At 46.4% G+C, this 15609-nt stretch overlaps 1 protein-coding gene across 1 annotated transcript in view; it reads right to left on the bottom strand.

The window, feature by feature from the left end:
- Positions 1–674: 674 nt before the first annotated feature.
- Positions 675–15609, bottom strand: part of LOC119954022 — a 163331-nt gene continuing 148396 nt past the window's right edge. The window contains exons 45-48 of the mRNA XM_038778798.1: positions 12003–12133; positions 11375–11418; positions 3926–4063; positions 675–1127 (exon numbers count right to left, since the gene is read on the bottom strand). Coding sequence (XP_038634726.1) covers positions 930–1127; positions 3926–4063; positions 11375–11418; positions 12003–12133 — 511 coding nt within the window. The 3' untranslated portion in view covers positions 675–929. The remainder of the gene's footprint in view (positions 1128–3925; positions 4064–11374; positions 11419–12002; positions 12134–15609) is intronic.

Raw genomic sequence — 15609 nt, 5'->3', positions numbered from 1 at the left:
TGGACTGTGAAGCAACTGTGCTAACCACTATGCTACCGTGCTACAGAAACATGTAATACTTTGAAAATATCAAATGACATTCTTTAGCTTGTGGAGAGAGAGATCATTACACATCTGCTTGCTTTGAATACAGCTCTCCAACTCTGAAAACAAAACCAAAAACAGAGCCACTAAGCAGCTTTACAGCTCAAAACGCAAGTGAAAGACAGTCAGCCCAGCTCCACCCACACACTGACGTCACTGCAGCTATTTGATCAACACCCATTTCTTAAAGGTACATCCACCTGACAGTATGTAACACAGGACTGACACAGACCTGACCATTTGAATCGGGGTAGCACAGTAGCATAGTGGTTAGCACAGTTGCTCCACAGCTCCAGGGTCCCAGGTTCGATTCCCAGCTTGGGTCACTGTCTGTGTGGAGTCTGCATGTTCTCTCAGTGTGTGCGTGGGTTTCCTCCGGGTGCTCTGGTTTCCTGCCACAGTCCAAAGATGTGCAGGTTAGGTGGATTGGCCATTCTAAATTGCCCTTAGTGTCCAAAAAGGTTAGGTGGGGTTACTGGGTTACGGAAATAAAGGGAATAAAGGGGATAGGGTGGAGGCATGGAGCTTAAGTAGGGTGCTCTTTACAAGAACCGGTGCAGACTCAATGGGCTGAATGGCCTCCTTCTGCACTGTAAATTCTATGAAATTATTAGAAGGACCAGGTTTCAAACTTGGTAGATGACTGAGTTAGGTTGGAAGGGTGTGTCGAGGGGATTGTTTTAGCATTAGGCTCCAGTCAATGTTGATTTTGAGGGCAGATCAAAATTGTTTCTTGTTTGATTACTCAAATAAAGTGGTAATCATAATTATTTAAGCTTCATGTTACAAGTTCTTCAGTTTAATCTTCCTTGACTTTATGCCTCACTTCCTGACCATGCTTCTGTTCACAGGTTTGAAGTTCCGGATGGGTTGTTCTCCAGTGCTGTGTGAAGCTCTGCTAATTCAGATTCCAGTTCTGTTATCCTGTTCAGTACACAACCTCTCTGCAAATGCAACATTGACAACATGTCCCTTGCCTGCGACAGGTTTTCCAACAGTTTGCCGAAATCTTCAAGAGGCAACTCACATCCATCTCCGGGCTCCTGAAACAATTAAAAGATTGCAGCTCAAACACGACAAACACCTAAGATTTCGGACAGGATTAGTCAAGTTACTTACAGAAACTCTACAGACACCACATTCCTTCGAGCAAAACAATAATTCTAGATGGGGAATGCATCACAAATCAGGTCCTGCATTGACAGGACGAGGTGTCTTTGAGAAGGTGCGTCTGAAACTCATTTCTTTTTTAAAAAAATGTATTTTGTTACAAACGTGTATCAAAACAGGTTACAGCAAATAACCACCCCGAGAAACATACTTCCCAACAATCAACTATACAGTCTGTACCGATTTATTTTCCCTTTTTCACCCCCAAGATCGGCTTCCCTCCTTCCCATGAGCTCCGGTTTCTCTGAAACCGCAAATATCGCCACCAAAGGGTCCAGGTCCTCCTCCTCCACTACATTGGCAAAGACCACAAACACCCCCGCCCAGAATCTTCACATTCTATGCTGGTGGTTAGCATAAATGCTTCACAGCTCCAGGTTAGATTCCGGCTGGGTCACTGTCTGTGTGGAGTCTGCACGTCCTCCCCGTGTGTGCGTGGGTTTCCTCCGGGTGCTCCGGTTTCCTCCCACAGTCCAAAGATGTGCGGGTTAGGTGGATTGGCCATGCTAAATTGTCCGTAGTGTCCTAAAAAGTAAGGTGGGGGGGGGGGGTTATTGGGTTATGGGTATAGGGTGGATACGTGAGTTTGAGTAGGGTGATCATGGCTCGGCACAACATCGAGGGCCGAAGGGCCTGTTCTGTGCTGTACTGTTCTATGTTCACAAACTCCAAAACATGTACACATCATTCACTGGGCCTGCCCACACCTCTCACACTCATCTACTACCCCCTGAAAGAACCCACTCATTGTCTCCCGAGTCATATGCACCACCTTAAACTGTATCAGGCTCATTGAATCTCATTTCTTATGCATTCTCTTCTTAATCAGTCCATTATGGATGGCGGTGGCTTCAGTCACACGGGGCCCCATGCTCTGGAATTCCCTCAATGCCCTTCTTATTCTTTAAAATCTTCCTCAAGACTTTTCCCACACCTTTGGTCACCTCTTCTTTGGCTCAGCGACTTCCCAGTTTCTTTTTACCGATGTCATTCATAAAGCATCTTTCTCTCTTCCTCAAAAACAAAACTTATTACATGGAATGCATTTTTTCCACAGACAAGTATGTTGACGCGAAATATGAGCAGGAGGTTTTGTAAAAATATTAGCTGAATAAAATATTAGCACTGTATTTTCAGAGTCACTCTTGTAACCCTGGTTGATTGACTAGTTAGTTCTTACTTTTAATGTAGAAGTGACGTATTGTGCATTCTGGGTATAAACAATCAGAGTGACTGGGTTTTATTCATGTTTTACTCAGCTATCAAATGCCTATTCCACTATGGACGCTGTTGGATCAGTTGGCTAACTAACAAGAAACAGAGCTGACTGGCAAGATGTGACAAGTGGTGTGCCGCAGGGATAAGTGCTGGGGCCTCAGCCTTTTTTACAATTTATATAAAAGACTTGGATGAAGGGACTGAAGGTATGGTGGCTAAATTTGCTGACGATTCAAAGGTAAGTAGGCAAGTAAGTTGTGAAGAGGATGTAAGCAGGCTAAAAAAGGGATAGGTAGGTTAGGTGGGTGGGCAAAACTCTGGCAAAGGAGTGCAATGTTCGCATATGAGAAATTGTCCATTTTGGCAGCAAGAATAAAAGAGCATATTATCCAAATGGTGAGAGATTGCAGAGGGATCTGGGTGTCCTAGTGAATGAATTATTAAAGGCTAGCGTACAGGTTCAGCAAGTAATTAGAAAAGTTAATAGAATGTTATTGTTCACAGTGAGAGGAATTGATTACAAAAATAGGGAGGTTATGCTTCAGTTGTAGAGCACATTGGTGAGACCGCATCTGGGAATACTGGTTTTTCTTTATAAATATTTTTATTGGTCTCCTTTTCAAAGGAAAATGTAAATGCATTAGAAACAGTTCAGAGAAGGTTTACTAGATTAATACAAAGGATGGCCGGGGAAAGATTGGAAAGATTAGGTTTGTATCTACTAGAGTTTAGAAGATTAAGTGGCGGTTTGATCGAAACCGCCAAGGTCATGACCCATATCGACGGAGAATCTAGAATCTGGGACCAGGGGGCACTGTTCAAAAATAAGGGGTCACTCATTTAAGACAGGGGAGACTTTCTCTCTCTCTCAGAGGGTGGTAAATCTCTGGAATGCTTCCTCAAAAAGGCAGTGAAAGGAGAATCTTTCGATTAATTTAAGGCAGAGCTAGATAGATTCTTGATGAACAAGGGGTGAAAGATTATCGGGTGTAGGCAGCATTTTGAAATGAAAAATGAAATGAAAATCGTTTATCGTCACGAGTAGGCTTCAATGAAGTTACTGTGAAAAGCCCCTAGTCGCCACATTCCGGCACCTGTTCGGGGAGGCTGGAATGGGAATTGAACCATGCTGCTGGCCTGCCTTGGTCTGCTTTAAAAGCCAGTGATTTAGCCCAGTGTGCTAAACCAGTCCCAGTGTGCTAAACGAGCCCCTTGTGGTGGTGAGGTTACAATCAGACCAGCCATCATACTGAATGTTGGTGTGGGTCGAGCGACCAAATCCTGCTCCTAACTTGTATGTCCGCATGCTCAAATCTGTGGTGTTCCAGGAAAGAGCAAAAATGAATACTAAGGCAGTAAAAAAAATACTGTTTTCCGCAAGAACCAAACAAAAGTCGGAAAAATCCTATCCAACTGCTTTTGGTATCTACTGTGGTTTAATCTAGATCCATACCTCTGCCAAGTTAGCCTGGATCCTTAGTTCCTCCTCCAAATGTTCTACCTGTTGCTTGCACTCTGAAACCTTGATTGTGTCAAGAGCCAAGTGTTCATTCATTTTATCCACTTCGTCTTCCAGTTCGTCAATTCTTGTCTACAACAAAGATGTATGTCTTAGCAACTGATTTGACTTATCGGCCAATGTGTCACACATTGCTAGTACAAATTGTACAAAGCAAGGCAGGACACTGAGAACATCTGAAACACATAGTAAGAGTTTGGTCCGCCCCGGATACAGTTTGTTACAATTTACAAAGATCTCTTGTCTTTATCCTGGGGGTGAATTTTCTGGCCCTGTCCCGCTGCAGGAGTGGCCGCAGGTGGGACGTAAAATTTGGCCGGTCAGTTAAAGGCCCGTTGACCTCGGATGGGAATTTTTGGTCTTTGGGCGGTTGAGATTGGAAAATCCTGCCCACCCTTTCCCAACAGTTGGATTTTCTAATTTTTTTCTGATATTATTAAAATATTTCCCACAGAAAACGATTGGGACACGACTTACGTGGGAAGAATTTAATTTTCCAGCTGTGCACTGTTGGGCAATGATCTACTTCAACTGATTTTCTATAAATTATTTTCCCCTCCTTGTCCTGAGGGCGATGGATCACGCTCCTGGACATCCAACAGTGTCAGCAGAGTGGTGAATGTAAGAAATGGTTACATTTTATTTGTTGCACTGATGTTATTTAAAAAATGGGTTTAAGATGCAGTATGTTCCTGCCAGGACTGAATAAGGTGTTTCAGGACTTTTATAGTGAGCTCTACACTTCAGAATCCCCGGAGGAGCCGGAGGAGATGAAACGGTTCCTGGACGGACTAACCTTCTCAAAAGTGGGCAGGGGACTAGTGGACGGGCTGGGGCCCAGATTAGAGCGGAGGAGGTACTGGGGGGCCTAAAGGCCATGCAGTCAGGTAAAGCCCCGGGACTGGATGGATACCCGGTAGGAGTTCTACAAAAGGTTCTCGGAGATAGTGAGGCCGGTGCTGACCAGGGTTTTTAAATGAGGCGAGGGACAGAGGGACCATACCTCCGACAATGTCGCAGGCCACCATCTCGCTGATATTAAAGCGGGACAAGGAATCCTGTGGATCATACAGGCCAATCTCCCTGATTAATGTGGACGCCAAGGTCCTGGTGATTAGAATTGAGGACTGTGTACCGGAGGTGATTGAGGACGACCAGACAGGGTTTGTTAAAGGCAGACAGCTGGCAGCCAACTTGAAAAGATTAACGTGATTATGATGCCCCCCACGGGCAAGGAGGTGGAGGTAGTGGTGGCAATGGACGCTGAGAAGGCTTTTGACCGGGTGGAGTGGGGCTATTTGTGGGAGGTACTCGGACGGTTTGGGTTCGGGGAGGGACTGGTTAATTGGGTCAGACTATTGTACCAGGCCCCAAAAGCTAGCGTAAGGATGAACAGGACGATGTCAGATTATTTCAGACTACATCGTGGGACCAGACAGGGATGCCCACTCTCCCCATTGCTGTTCGCACTGGCCATAGAACCGTTGCCGATTGCTCTGAGAGCTGCAAAGGGGTGCTAGGGAATGACTGGGGGGGGGGGGGGGGGACAAGGTCTCCCTCTATGCGGACGACCTGCTCCTATACGTGTCGGACCCACTGGCCGCGATGGACAATATACTGGAAACACTGAGAAGGTTTGGCCAGTTCTCAAGGAACTAATTAAATATGAGCAAGAGTGAGATGCTTGTGGTGCAGGCAAGGGGCCAGGACAATAGGCTGAAGGAGCTGCCATTTAGACTGGCTGGGGAAAGTTTCCACTACTTGGGTATACAGGTGGCATGAGACTGGGCCGGTTACATAAGTTAAATTTGACTAGAGTGGTGGAAGAAATGAAGAGGGAGTTTCAGAGATGGGATGCACTCCCGCTATCACTTGCGGGGAGGGTGCAGAAGGTAAAGATGACAATCCTCCCAAGATTCCTGTTCATTTTTCAGTGCCTCCCGATCTTTATCCCGCGGTCCTTCTTCAAAAGGACCAGCAAAATCATTATGAGCTTTGTCTGGGCGGGAAGATCCCCGCGGGTGAGGAAGGCGATGCTGGAAACGAACCGAAGCGAGGGGGACTGGTGTTGCCAAATCTGATCAACTATTGCTGGGCGGCTAACATAGCCATGATAAGGAAATGGATGGTGGGTACGGAGTCTATTTGGGAACGGGTGGAGGCGGCTTCATGCAGGGGCAAAGCTTGGCAGCCCTGGTCACGGCTCCCCTACCACTTTCGTCGGCCAGGTACTCCACCAGCCCGGTAGTGGGGGCAGCCCTGCGGATATGGGGCCAGTGGAGGAAACATGTAAGGGAGGTGGATGCGTCGGTCTGGGCTCCAATATGTGATAACCGTCGATTCGCCCCCGGGATCATGGATGGAGGGTTCAGAACATGGCGGCGGGCGGGGTTGAGGAGGGTGGGTGATATGTTCCTGGAGGGGAGCTTTGCGAGCTGGAGGGCGTTGGAGGAGAAATTTGGGCTGGTAAGGGGAAATGATTTTAGGTACTTACAGGTGCGGGACTTTATACACAGACAGGTCCCATCCTTCCCACGCCTCCCGCCAATAGGGATCCAGGACAGGATAGTCTCTAGAGGAGAAGGAGGAGAGGGTAGAGTCTCGGATATTTACAAGGTGCTCATGAAGGGGGAAAGAGTCCCAGATGGAGGAATTGAAACTCAAATGGGAGGAGGAACTCGGCGGGGAGATGGAGGGCGGGGTATGGGCGGAAGCCCTGAGTAGGGTAAACTCAACCGCAACAAGTGCCAGGCTCAGCCTGATTCAGTTTAAGGTCGTTCACTGGGCCCACATGACGGTGGCTCAGATGAGCAAACTCTTTGGGGTAGAGGACAAGTGCGCTAGATGCGCGGGAGGACCAGCGAACCACGTACACATGTTTTGGGCATGTCCTAAGCTTAGGGGGTACTGGGAGGGATTTGCGGGCGTCATGTCCCGGCTACTGAAAACAAGGGTGGTGATGAGTCCTGAGGTGGCAATTTTCGGGATTTAGGAAGGCCCGAGAGTCCAGGAGGAGAAAGAGGCCGATGTTCTGGCCTTTGCTTCCCCGATAGCCCGGCGACAAATACTGCTGGCATGGAGGGACTCAAAACCCCTGAAGACCGAACTATGGCTTTGGGACATGTCGAGTTTTCTGGGTATGGAAAAAATCAAGTTCGCCTTGAGGGGATCTGTACTGGGGTTTGCCCGAAGGTGGCAACCATTCATCAACTTCTTTACGGGAGATTGAATGTCAGCAGTGAGGGGGGGGGTTAGAGGAGAGTAGGAGAGACAAATAGACGGGTAGTGTTTATGGGAGAGGGGCGGTTGTGTGCACTATGGTTTGGTTGAAGTGTTGGTTTTCCGTTGTTGTTTGCATATTTCTGTAACCTGTAACTGTTTACAATGCCAAAAAATACCTCAATAAAATTGTTTGGTAAAAAGAAAGATGCAGTATGTTTGCTAAAGCTATGATTGAGGGTTCTTAAATGTGAGGTAATCCTTGATTTTGCAGGGGAGAGTGTTCTGCTGATAGATTTGGGAAGCATTTACATGTTTACAGATAGGTGGCTAATCGAATATTGTTTTGCTGTGGAAGTCCCTGGATTGTAGATAAATTATTTTTATTTTATTTTTAATGTTTTCCAATCAAGGTGCAATTTAGCATGGCAAATGCACCCATCCTGCACATCCACATGGACAGTGATCCGGAGCCGGGATCGAACCCGGGTCCTTGGCGGCGTGAGACAACAGTGCTAACCACTGTGCCGCCCGACTATAATTTATGAGAGATATTGTGTTTGATCCTGGCTAACCAGGTCATAGATCGTCTTGTGGGAGGGGACAGAAGAATGTCGTATGCTTTGGGTACAGGTTATGTAATTAAAAGGGAGGATCCAGGTCTGTCCGTAGATTAATTATACCAAACAATTTTAGCCTGCCAAGAAGTGGCTTTCAGTTGTCTCCTGAAAGGTTCTCAGTCTCTGCACAGAGAAAAAGTAAAACCTGATGGTTAACTTTATTTCTAAGAGTTATTTAAACTATATTGGTTTGCTTAATTGGAATATTTAGTGTCAGATTTAGAAAGTAAATTGGAGTTCCTTATTTAATTTAATAACTGCTAACTATAAAGCTATTTCTTTGTTGTTAGTGTGATTAATGTTGTTAATGTGATTTATAGGCAGCACGGTAGCATTGTGGATAGCACAATCGCTTCACTGCTCCAAGGTCCCAGGTTCGATTCTGGCTTGGGTCACTGTCTGTGCGGAGTCTGCACATCCTTCCAGTGTGTGCGTGGGTTTCCTCCGGGTGCTCCGGTTTCCTCCCACAGTCCAAAGATGTGCAGGTTAGGTGGATTGGCCATGATAAATTGCCCTTAGTGTCCAAAATTGCCCTTAGTGTTGGGTGGGGTTACTGGGTTATGGGGATGGGGTGGAGGTGTTAACCTTGGGTAGGGTGCTCTTTCCAAGCGCCGGTGCAGACTCGATGGGCTGAATGGCCTCCTTCTGCACTGTAAATTCTATGAAAAGATGCCTATGGATCACTGCTGTAGTGCAGACACCTTTCCTCAGTTTTACAAAGTGCAAATAATTGGGTTCTCATCTGGGATCTGAACAGTAGCCGTCGAGCACTGCGCCAAAATGGCTGCGTTCCAAGGAGGGTAGCTGGGCCAAGATCAGAAGCAGGATTTCTGGCTGAATTTCCTCTCCCTTGGGAGAGTTGGCAGAGGCAAAATGCTGAGGAACCCAATACTATTGTACAGCCAGTCAAACTGGACCTGGAGTCAAGTATTTATGCACATCTGCTGGAAACAAAAAGGCCGATTTGACCTACTTGGCAGAACTCAACGCATCGATAACATTGATGATTGTGGTTTAAGACAGCAAAATAAGCAGAGCTCCAACTCAGAGCGTAAAAGGAAGAGAGGTTGGGAGTTGAGGAGGTAGGAAAAATTCTCACTTGAGTGGGGGGGAGGGGGGGGGGGGGGGAGGCTGAGGAATTGCATAACGATAGAATGGTTATGGTGGTCACCTAGCCCTTCATACCTCTGGAGGAACAATTAACCCAGTGCCGCTCCCCTGCTTTTTTCCCCATAACCCTGTCTATTTGTCCACTTCAGATAATGATCCAATTTTTTATTGAAAACAGCCGTTGAATCTTTCTCCACCACAATCTCAAGAGGATATATAAATATATCTCTCTCTACCTATATCTCTCTCTCTCTCCATATCTCTCTCTCTCCATATCTCTCCATTCTCACTATGCATATCTCTCCATTCTCACTCTCCATAAATATATATTTTACATTATATATATATAAACATGTATACAAGAGCCCTAGAAGTCCTACAGTGCATAAGGAGGACATTCGACTCATTAATTCTGCACAGACCCTCTGAAAGAGCACTTTACCTAGGGCCACTCCCTGCCCTATCTCCATTACCTCATAACCCCACTTAACCTGCACATTTTTGGGCACTAAGGGACAGGTTTGGCACGGTCAATCCACCTAACCTGCACATCTTTGGACAGCAGGAGGAAACCAAAGCGCCCGGAGGAAACCCGTTGCAGACTGGGGAGGGGGGGGGGGGGGGGGGGGGGGGGGGGGGGGGGGGGGGGGGTACAAACTCCACACAGTCACCCAAGGCTGGATTTGAACCCGGCTCCCTGGCAGTGAGGCAGCAGTGCTAACCACTGTGCCATCCTGCCACCCAGGGAGAAGGGTGAAGCTGCTTCATTTAATTTTTGACACTGGTTTGAAAACTTCAACGTGATTTTTTTTGTTTGGAAGCAAGACAAATCTTAATTGAGGGGTTTACGTGCTACCTGTGAATTCTTGTTATGATGGCAACATCAATAACTGTCAGTATTACATCAAATAAGCAAATTCTGCTTTGGAAAGTTTCAAAAATTACTCTTACTGTGATATGCATTGGTGATTGCATATAATAGTGATTGACGACAACTACAATACACCTGCCAATGAAATCTAAATATCTCTCTACTTCAATCTATCTTCCACATCAGGGTTGAACAATCTTTCCTGGGGGGGGGAGGGGGGGGGGGGCATATTTCAGCGTTCCTGACACTCAGGGTGCCGATGAAAATTATTCAGAAAGTTAAGACTTGACACAACATAAACGGGAATTTCAAAAAATGCAGACACAGGAAAAGAAAGAACTTACTGAGCAAAAAAACAGTCACAACAATACATTGACATTTAAAGGTGAGCGGTAAATAAAGATGGATCAGCAGTGTGTGGAATGGTGAGTGTGCACATGTCCAGCTCACTCGCAGGCTCACTCACTCACCCTTACTCAGGGTAAGGGTGGTCAGAGAGACTGTTGCTGGGTGGGGGTGAGAATGAATGATAACCCCGAGACAGGACAGACAGAAACTCACTTCTCACCCACCAGCCACCTCCTCTCTCCCTATCGCTCCACCCCCTTGCTGACTCCTCTCTCACACACACACACACACCCCAACACACTTCCCCATACACACCCGCATATCACCCACCACACATACGCTGACACCCAAATGCATACCCCGCCGAAACACACGCTCATCCCCCCCATACGCACCCATGCCCCCGCAAACACCCCCCCCCCCCCACACCCCCACGCCCATCTAGCAATGAATGGTCAACAGGCTTGACCAACTCATGACCCTCAGGCTGCAATGTGAACCGAGGGGAGTGCAGAGAACCAGGGTAGTGCTGTGAGAAGCGGGGGATGTGGGATAAAATGGCAAAAAGTGGGGGTGCCATGAGATGTGGGAGAGTGCCGAAGGAGTGCAGTGAAAAATGGAGAATACTGGTAGACGTGGAGGAGCGCAGTGAGAATTGGGCTTTGCGATGAGAAATGGGTGAAATCCGTGAGAAGTGAGGGAATGCCTGGAAAAGTGGGGGAGTGCAGGGTGCGCTGAGACAAACAGCGGCCTAGAGAATTGAGCTGGAGGTAATGCAGCCAGAACCATGAGAAAGAATTGTCACTGGAGGTCTTTGCGTTCCAGCATTTCTATCTCCATCTTCATGTACTCATGTTGCTAGTGATCACTGCGGGCCACCTAGAGGGGCATTGCAGGCCACATTGCAGCCTGAGGGTCACGGGTTGGTCAAGCCTGTTGTCCATTCATTGCTAGATGGCCAATTAATACAACATTCTCTACTGTAGTAATATTGGGGAAATATGTCATTGTTTCAGTATGATAATGAGACAATGGTGTGCAGAAATGCAATTCGGCAGGAACTTCATCAAAATGATGTGGTCATTGAACAATATAACCACACCAAACCTGATAGATGTCTTCAGAATAGTCATGTACTCTCACATGTCAGACAGCACGATTAGGTGTGGGAGACGTGAGCTAGTGTCTACGATCTGCACCATAGTGGTGAAGTACCTGAGTATTGGCTTCCGCAAGATCTTCTACTTTAGCTTCAGAATCTAATGTAAAAAAAGTTAATTTTTTAAGATTAATCAGAAATATGATCCATTGGCAGTGTATTTCACAGCAAAACAAATTATCCTGGGCCAAAATTACTAAAGTCTTCCCTCTTCTCAAACTGGCTCCTCAACTACTCAAAGTTAAAGTCATGCAATTCCTGCCAAAATGAAAAACCACTGGACGAGTTTCTGAAGAGATATTTTAGAACTCGGCACTCATATTCAGCAGTTGCTTCCTGTTCATTTTAAACATCAAGTCGATCTCAATTCTAGAAATGTAAAAAGCATGTTTCAAACTCCAACATTATTCAAACCTGATCTTGACGTCAAACTATATGATTGTGCAAGAATGCAGAATTTCTATGTGGCACAAGTGATCATTTCGCAGAACCAGTCACACATTGCCATCAGAAAATGTGCCAGCAGGTGTGTTTCAAGCTCCAATTCTAGTTTCATTCTGTACCTTCTGTACCCAAAAAATTAATATTTTCTCCAGGCTAAATAAGAACACAGGTGACCTGACTGTAGTAAAATAAAATGGTTAAAGTTGTATATAAATCTGCTTCATTGTTCCCCTAAGATACCTCTTTCCGTACAAGGCGTGTTGCCAGCTACCCTTCTTCCCTCCTGCATTGAGAATCTCCTGGACACTCCAGTCGGCTTTAGGATTTGCTGTAACGCACCGTGCAGTTTGAAGAACGTGTATTTCTTAAGCCTGAAAATTAGATAGCAGCATTAATGGCCCGAAGGTGAAGAAAAACAAGCAATGCATGTTGAAAGTAGATTCTAAATGCTGCCTCCTTTTCACTGCGGGGGTTTGTCAGAGGAACTACAGATTTTGAGCTGCTTTATTTCTCTCCCTGACCAAAGTTCCTGATCCAAACTTGCACAGTGGGCAACACAACAACAACTTGGATTTATACAACGCCTTTAACATAGCGAAATGTCCCAAGCTGCAGGACAGGAGCAGTACTGAACAAAATCTGATGCAGGAGATGTTAGAATATGCGGCCAAAGGCTTGGGGAAAAATGCAGGGGCAGAATTTTACGCTCCCCCCTGGGTTTGTAGGTGGAGGAAGGGTAAAGGTCCTCGTGTGGGCATCCTGCTGTGTTCCTATCTGCCCCAACACCTGTGTAATTTTACATTGGGGCAGACGAGAACCTCAGCCAGCTCGCCAAGCCTGCCCTAATTGTGGCCTTTAAGGGCTATTTCCTGCTCAGCCTCAATTTTCAGGCTGGTGGGAGAAGATGTTGGGTATAGGACAAGGGCAAAATCAGGTTCAAACCTCGTGCAGGCCTCCATCAGCAGCCCCCTTTTAACATCAGATGCCCGTACCTTAAGGTCCGGTAACCACTGGGCCACCCTCTCTCACTGCCCCCTCCACCAACACCCCAATCCTCCTTTGATCCCCCTGCACCTCCCAGAGCTCCCCTAACCTCCACTCGGAGATCTTCAAGATTTACCTGTTCCTGGAATCACAGAACTTGGGCTGCACACAATCCCAACCCTGTCCACTGCACCTTGTAGCCTGATGGGTATTCGGAAAGACACCAGCAAAGCCTGATGGTTAGAACTGCAGCGAAGAGCAGAATGTGCAGCCCGGGAGAGAACACAGGAGCTGATTGGGCAGGGCTGTTGCTATGCTTTAAACAGAGAGTGATTGAACACAGACCCGTGTTGTGCTCCGGAGACAAATTCGATCCGTGAGAGAGTCATGATTCTTGGAGCACTTATGACTAAAGGACAGTGATTGATTAGTCACACCGTGAGAGGCCATTCACCTGTTCTGAGTGTGGGAAGGGTTTTGTTTATGTATCTGACCTGCAGAGAAACCAGTCTCTGACTGAAAGCATGATCAGTGCCAGCAAGATCTGTATAAGATGAGATAAGAGAAACTTCTGCAGCGATAACCTGTAGGAATTATCATAATATCCACTCATGGATATAATGAGATGCAGACAGGCAGTGATTGACACAAAGGATAACCAATGAACACACATGACACAGAACAACCAATCACCAGACAGGACACTACCACTATAAAACACACGAGGCATTAAGACTCTGCCTCTTCTCACAGGATACAGATACAGAGATAGTTCGAGTGCACAAGGCCATGAGCACCTTCTGCATGTGACAGAGAGCTAGTCTGGTCAAGCCAGTCTGAGGTTATCAGTTTAGATTAATAAAGTGTCAACTCACAGCAGATTATGTACAGCAACAAGCAAGTTCAATAAAACAGTGTTGGCCCATCTCCTGTGTCGGAAGCCTGATTCGAGTCTCACTGCATCCAGTTGCAGTCGATGTTAGACCAACTCAGATAACACATCAGGAATAACCATCGTAAGCCCGAATTCCCTGGATCTGCGACTCAGGGAGGACACTGAAATTCACCAAGAGGGAGTCTAATCACCTCACCTGTTAACGGGTGGCATTTAGGTCCAAGCTGTGAGTTTTGATATCATTTGTGGAACAGAGTTTTGATACAAGGTACAATAAAGGAGATTGTTGTACAGTAATTTGAGAGTTTGGCTGCAACGCTAGTTGACCCATGTTTGAGCGACAGCAACCTTCTGCCGCTGCAGGGACTAGAGATCTGTTGGCCAATCAGATTGGGTGGCAGCTCTGTGAGGTGGGACATCCTGCTGAGTTGTCCGGGGGGGGGGGGGGGGGGGGGAGGCTGAAGTCTTGACTGATGCCAATTAACGCCCATTGGAGTATGAAATGGTGGGAGGCAGGCAGTATCAGCGGGTTGGGGGGGGGGGGGGGGGGGGGGGTTCCCCGCCAACTCTTCAGATGGTGGGAAGGAAAGAGGGAGAGGTAGAGGGGTTTTAAGGGGAAATTACAAAGCAAATGGTTGGAAACAATAAGCACATTGAGATAACATTTCATATCACATTATCAATATCCTGGGGGTTACCATTGAGCAGAACCTGAACTGGACTAGTCAAATAAACACAATGGTACAAGAACTGGTCAGTGGCTGGGAATTCTGGGGCAAGTAACTCACCACCTAAGTCCCCAAAGCCTGTCCAACATCTATCAAGCACAGTCAGGACTGTGATGGAATATTCTCCACTTGCCTGGATGAGTGCAGTTCCAACAACATGCAAGAAGCTCAACACCATCAAGGGAAAAACTGCCCACGTGATTGATATTCGATCCACAAACATTCACTCCCTCCACCACTGAAAACCAGTGTGAACCATCTACAAGGTGCACTGCAGGAACTCACCAAGGTTCCTAAGGCAGCACCTTCCAAACCCACAATCTCGAAGGATAAGGGACGCAGATACCCGGGAACACCATCACCTGGAAGGTCCTCTCCAAGCCACTCACCATCCTGACTTGGAAACATATTGCCGCTCCGAAGGTGGATTCAAGATTGAGTTTTTAGGCCTTGGAGGTTCAACCAAAATGTAGAGCATTATTTCGAAGATGTTAACACTACAGGTTGCGATGTAAGACTGCCCGTTTGTCTGTGCAAACGGCCAATTACATCATCAGATTATTCTTTTAAAGTGTCCCTGCTCAGCTACAAGGCTGCTTATGAGGAACCTGTAAAAACACTATGAATATATAACCGTTCCTTCACTGTCGCTACACCTCAGGGATTCCAGCGGTTCAAGGCAGCAGCTCAACACCACCTTCTCATGGGCAACTAGAGAAGCACAATAAATGCTGCCAATAGCCAACAAAACCCACATCCTTTAATTATTTAAAAATCTTGGCATTGTGGATAGAATTCCTACATTTAATTTTAGTTTTCTCAAACATGAAAATCAGATTGATCAGCTGCAGCACCAAACTGTACATTGCGCTGGAAGAATTCATTCATCAGGCCCCATGATGTCTGCCTCTTCCATTTCTTTTGCAACATAACATTAGGGAGAATATATTTTATTTTCATTTTCGGTTTGATTTAATCTTTCCCCCAACTCTGACGCTTTACCCAAGACAGCTTTCAGTGAATACAACTAACAGTTCAATTTATTAAAGTTTTTAAATTGATCCAGAGCACAATTGCCAAAAAATGATTTACTGGCAATAAAAGCTCGGAATTGTTATCATAAACTACGTTGTGCAGAATTTGCAGCGTTGCACCACCTGCTGGTGGAAAAGGAGCCCTGCATCTGAAGTCTGCTGCTTCTCAGGCCTAAGGACATTGGGGTTTCCTGTCCTGGACTTTT

Source organism: Scyliorhinus canicula, chromosome 19, assembly GCF_902713615.1.
Source record: "Scyliorhinus canicula chromosome 19, sScyCan1.1, whole genome shotgun sequence".
Lineage (NCBI taxonomy): Eukaryota > Metazoa > Chordata > Chondrichthyes > Carcharhiniformes > Scyliorhinidae > Scyliorhinus > Scyliorhinus canicula.
The sequence above is the reverse complement of the archived record's forward strand: the minus strand, read 5'-3'. Positions and strand labels throughout refer to the sequence as shown.